This window comes from Canis lupus, chromosome 16, assembly GCF_048164855.1.
Source record: "Canis lupus baileyi chromosome 16, mCanLup2.hap1, whole genome shotgun sequence".
Classification (NCBI taxonomy): Eukaryota; Metazoa; Chordata; class Mammalia; order Carnivora; family Canidae; genus Canis; species Canis lupus.
Window position 1 is genome coordinate 59263592 of NC_132853.1, and position 3744 is coordinate 59267335.

A 3744-nucleotide genomic window follows, 5' to 3' on the forward strand; every position below is an offset into this window, starting at 1 on the left:
GTTATGGGGATGGGATGGGATGGGATGGGATGGGATGGGATGGGATGGGATGGGATGGGATGGGATGGGATGGGATGGGATGGGATGGGATGGGATGGGACAGACGCCGTGGGCGCCCTGGGCTTCCGAGGACCGCCCCCGTGCCGCCCCACGCCCGCGCCCCGCACAGCCGACGGCCGGGAAGGGCCGAGAGCCCCCATCCCCACCCTGAGCCCTGCTCCGCCCCCCCCCCGACCGCGCCTCGCCCGGCGTTGGGGCTTCACCACCCCAAGAGGAGCGGGGACGGAGAGGCTGGCGGGGGGCGGGGGGCGCGGGGCTGCGCCGGCAGCGCCAGGTTCACTAATCACATCAGCGTGCTCTGCGCCGGCTCCGAGCAGCCAGTTGCCTAGCAATACCCGCGAATTCAATTCCTCAATCAATAGGCGCGAGGCGCTGCATTTCGGGGAGCGCTGGCGAGGCTGGGTGGGTCTGGGGGGCGGGTCCCAGGACAGCCCCGGGAAGCAGGCCGGAACCGCAGGGGCGCCCGGCCGGGGGCGTCAGGGCCTCGGGGACCAGTGCCGTCGGGCCTAGGGGTGGGGTTCGCAGGGGGAGCAACGCCAGGAGAAAAGGGACCCTAAAGGTTGCTCCCATCCTCCCGGTGTCCCCGAGGTCTGCCCGGGACCCAGAGGAAAGTGGCCGGTAGGTGAGAAGAGCCGCGGCCTCCCCCCTGGGGACTGAGTGGAGTCAGAGCCCAGTCCCTCTGGAGCCCCCTCTCCCCCCCCCCCAGCTGGGAAGTTCCCCCAGTTGGGGAAAGGCCTCTGCAGCTGGAATCCTCCGGGCCCACGGGGGCGAGGGGGGTGGTGGATGGGGTGGGTAGTGAGACAGGAGGAAGGGGTGCTCTCTCCTGGGGTGGTCATCCCTCTGCTCTGATGGGGATGGGGATGGGAGTGGGGGGTGGGGTGAGGGGGGCAGGGAAGGAACAAAACCGAGACACGTCTCTATTTACAAAGTATATATTTAAACACGTAGAAAGCAGTATTGGATACAGACATTCACGACCGCGGAAGATAGGTACTGAAGCTTCACTCTTGGGCTGAGGCGGGGATCAATTCGAGATTTGTACAAATCTTAGAATTAAATAAACCCCACAGGCGCACATCCCGCGTGGTTGCAGACTCTCAGCCACGCAGCCCTGGCCCCTGCCCCCCCCCCCCCAGGTCAGCGTCGCAAGAGCAAGCGGAGAAGACACAGACGCACGGCCACGGACAGACGGTGGACAGAGGGGCGGCGGGGGTAGAGCCAGGCTGGCCCGCGGGAGGGAAGTCAGAAGGAAGGAGAAGAATCAGGCCCGAGGGAGGGAGACGGGAGCCCACGGAGGGAGGGAGACAGAAAGGAAGGCGACAGCCAGGTAGACGCGCGTCCCCGAGTTCGCCGTCCACTGGGTCACAGACGTGTCCCTCCATTGAAGCTTCATCTGAAAATAGCGTCCACATGTAGTAGATACACTTGGTAAACGGCGCTTCTTTATACAAAGTCTAAAATACCAGTTTTACAAATGTGAGCAGATAAAAATCCCCATTCCGGGGGGCTTCTTTATATAGGCGCAATTTGATATTCAAAAACAAATAAAATCATGTAGTACACCGTCTTCCACTTATTGTACCCCCTCTCTTTAAAGGCAAGAAAGTCTGGAGGTGAGAGGGAGGCGGGGAGAGGGGGAGTCCGGAGGAGCACAGGGCTGGAGGCCCCACCCTGTACCCCCCAGTCCCGGCCCGGCCCCGCCTCGCTCGCCCCGAGTCTGTGCTTCCTCCCGCGCGCGCGGGGGGGCCCCACGCGCTCCCTCCCCAGGCGGTGGGCAGTCGGACCCTCCCAGCCCTTCCAGGGCGGGGGAGGCCGCGGAGGCCGCAGGACCAGCCCTCGAAGACAAGGAGGTGTGTGGGTGGCTGGGGGGACAGATTTGTGCTTTCGAGTCCAAAGAGGGGCGCGCGCCCTGCGTCCCTGGGGCGCACGGGGGCGCCCCGGGCCCCCGCCGCCCGGCCTCCCCCGCCGCGGCCGCCTCTTTTCAACTCCCGCTCCTCCCGCCCCCTTTGGCGGAGTTTGAATGTCGAGTTCAAATAGAGAACACTCCGCGAATCGAAAAGGCCTATAAATTATAGCTTTTGCTTTTAAGAAGTTGGGGGGGGGGAGCAAAAGTTCTGATGCGCATTCTTGGATGGAAAGCTCGCCTCGCCCCTCCTTCCCCTGCCCCGCCGGAGCCGCCGGGGGTGCGAGTCGTGCCCGAGCCCCGAGCCCCGAGCCCCGGGCCCCGGGCGCCGCCGCACTCCCGGCCAGGCCTGGGCGCCGACCCCCGCTCCCAGCCGCGCCCGCCCCCCGCCGCGCCTCCCTCCGTGGGTCGCGCAGGGTGGGCCCGTCTGGCCCGCGGCCCGCCCTCCCCGGGGGAGGCAGGCCGGGCCAACTCTTCCTGGGAGGTGGGGGCCACCGTCTCTTCTCCTGGCGAGGCTAGAGGACGCGAAAGGGAACAAGTCCACCCCCAAACACTTCTCCTGTAAAACAACAACTGTCTCGAACTCTGGGCACTGACATGCAATCCTCCCAATTTATCCTGGCATTTCGGGAATGTAAACAGATTCGCTGCATTTCTTTTCTTTCAGTGGAGTAAGGAAAGGAATCGAGGGAACTGGGAGATTTTTATCCACATGACATACACACGATCTGATGGGCGTGTGTGACACACACAATCTCCCATAAAGTGCATTTCCTGATGTGGTCCTGGGTGAGAATCTGATGCTCCCCACCCACCTGCAACTTTTTACCTTCAATATCACACACAAAAGTTATTCAAGTTAATACTTTTTCCCCCCCCAAACAGACTTCTTACTCTTAAAAAAAAAAAAAAAAAAAAAAAGGCAAAACACACTGACCCCACCCCCTTTTTTTCTGATTGGGGAGCCAATCTTTTGTTGGCCTGCTGGGCCAATGGGAAGAGAGAAAAAATCCGGGTCCTGCCTTGGTTCCAGGGGTCTGCCAAGGGGCTGTGGGAAAAGGAAGGAGGGGTGAGGTGGGTCCCTCCAGACACCATCAGAGGTCCAGTACCCCGGTCCCCAGCCTCCTTAGTGCCCGGGTGGCTGAGGGGCGGCGACCCAGCCCGTCTGCCCCAACTAAACCACACTGAGTCTCTCTCTCTCTCTCTCCTTGTTTAAATAAAACAACTTCAAGAGTTGAAATATATATATTTAGATATTTTTTCTTAAATAACATATTTACATCTAATAGAAAATATAACTCTAGAGATACTCTTTCCAACCAAAACTGAGGGGAGGGAGGAGGAATGGAACGGGCTGGGCGTGTGAAGTTTGGGGACAGGACCAGCCAGAAGGCCGCCTCCCACCCAGAAATAAAAAGCATGATGCCAAGTTTGCGCTCCCACTCTCTCTCCTGCTCTCTTGTCCTGGGATCACCCACCCAGCAATTCATCTTTTCTCTTTAAAAAAGCCTTGGTCCGTGTTACTTTCCTTAATGGTGACGGTCAAAAAGTTTGAGGTCACGTCAGTGACCACCACTTTCTCCAGGTTGGTCAGAGAGGGACTCCAGGACTCTTCCTCTGGGTCCCCCAGGATCCTGGCCACTGGGATCCTGGCGATGAGGGAGGGCCTTCCCCCCTGGGCCCCCATGTCCCGATACAAGCCCCCCACAGAGCCAGGGGTGCCTGAGCCATGCCGGACACGGGGGCCACCTGGGTCTAGGGCCCCCTGGCCTCTGGCCTCC

At 60.8% G+C, this 3744-nt stretch overlaps 1 protein-coding gene across 1 annotated transcript in view; it reads right to left on the reverse strand.

The window, feature by feature from the left end:
- Window positions 1-415: 415 nt before the first annotated feature.
- The window catches only part of TBC1D16 (TBC1 domain family member 16), a 67775-nt gene continuing 64446 nt past the window's right edge, over window positions 416-3744 (reverse strand). The window contains exons 7-9 of the mRNA XM_072782154.1: window positions 3488-3638; window positions 2205-2478; window positions 416-566 (exon numbers count right to left, since the gene is read on the reverse strand). Of these exons, the coding sequence (XP_072638255.1) occupies window positions 416-566; window positions 2205-2478; window positions 3488-3638 (576 nt within the window). The remainder of the gene's footprint in view (window positions 567-2204; window positions 2479-3487; window positions 3639-3744) is intronic.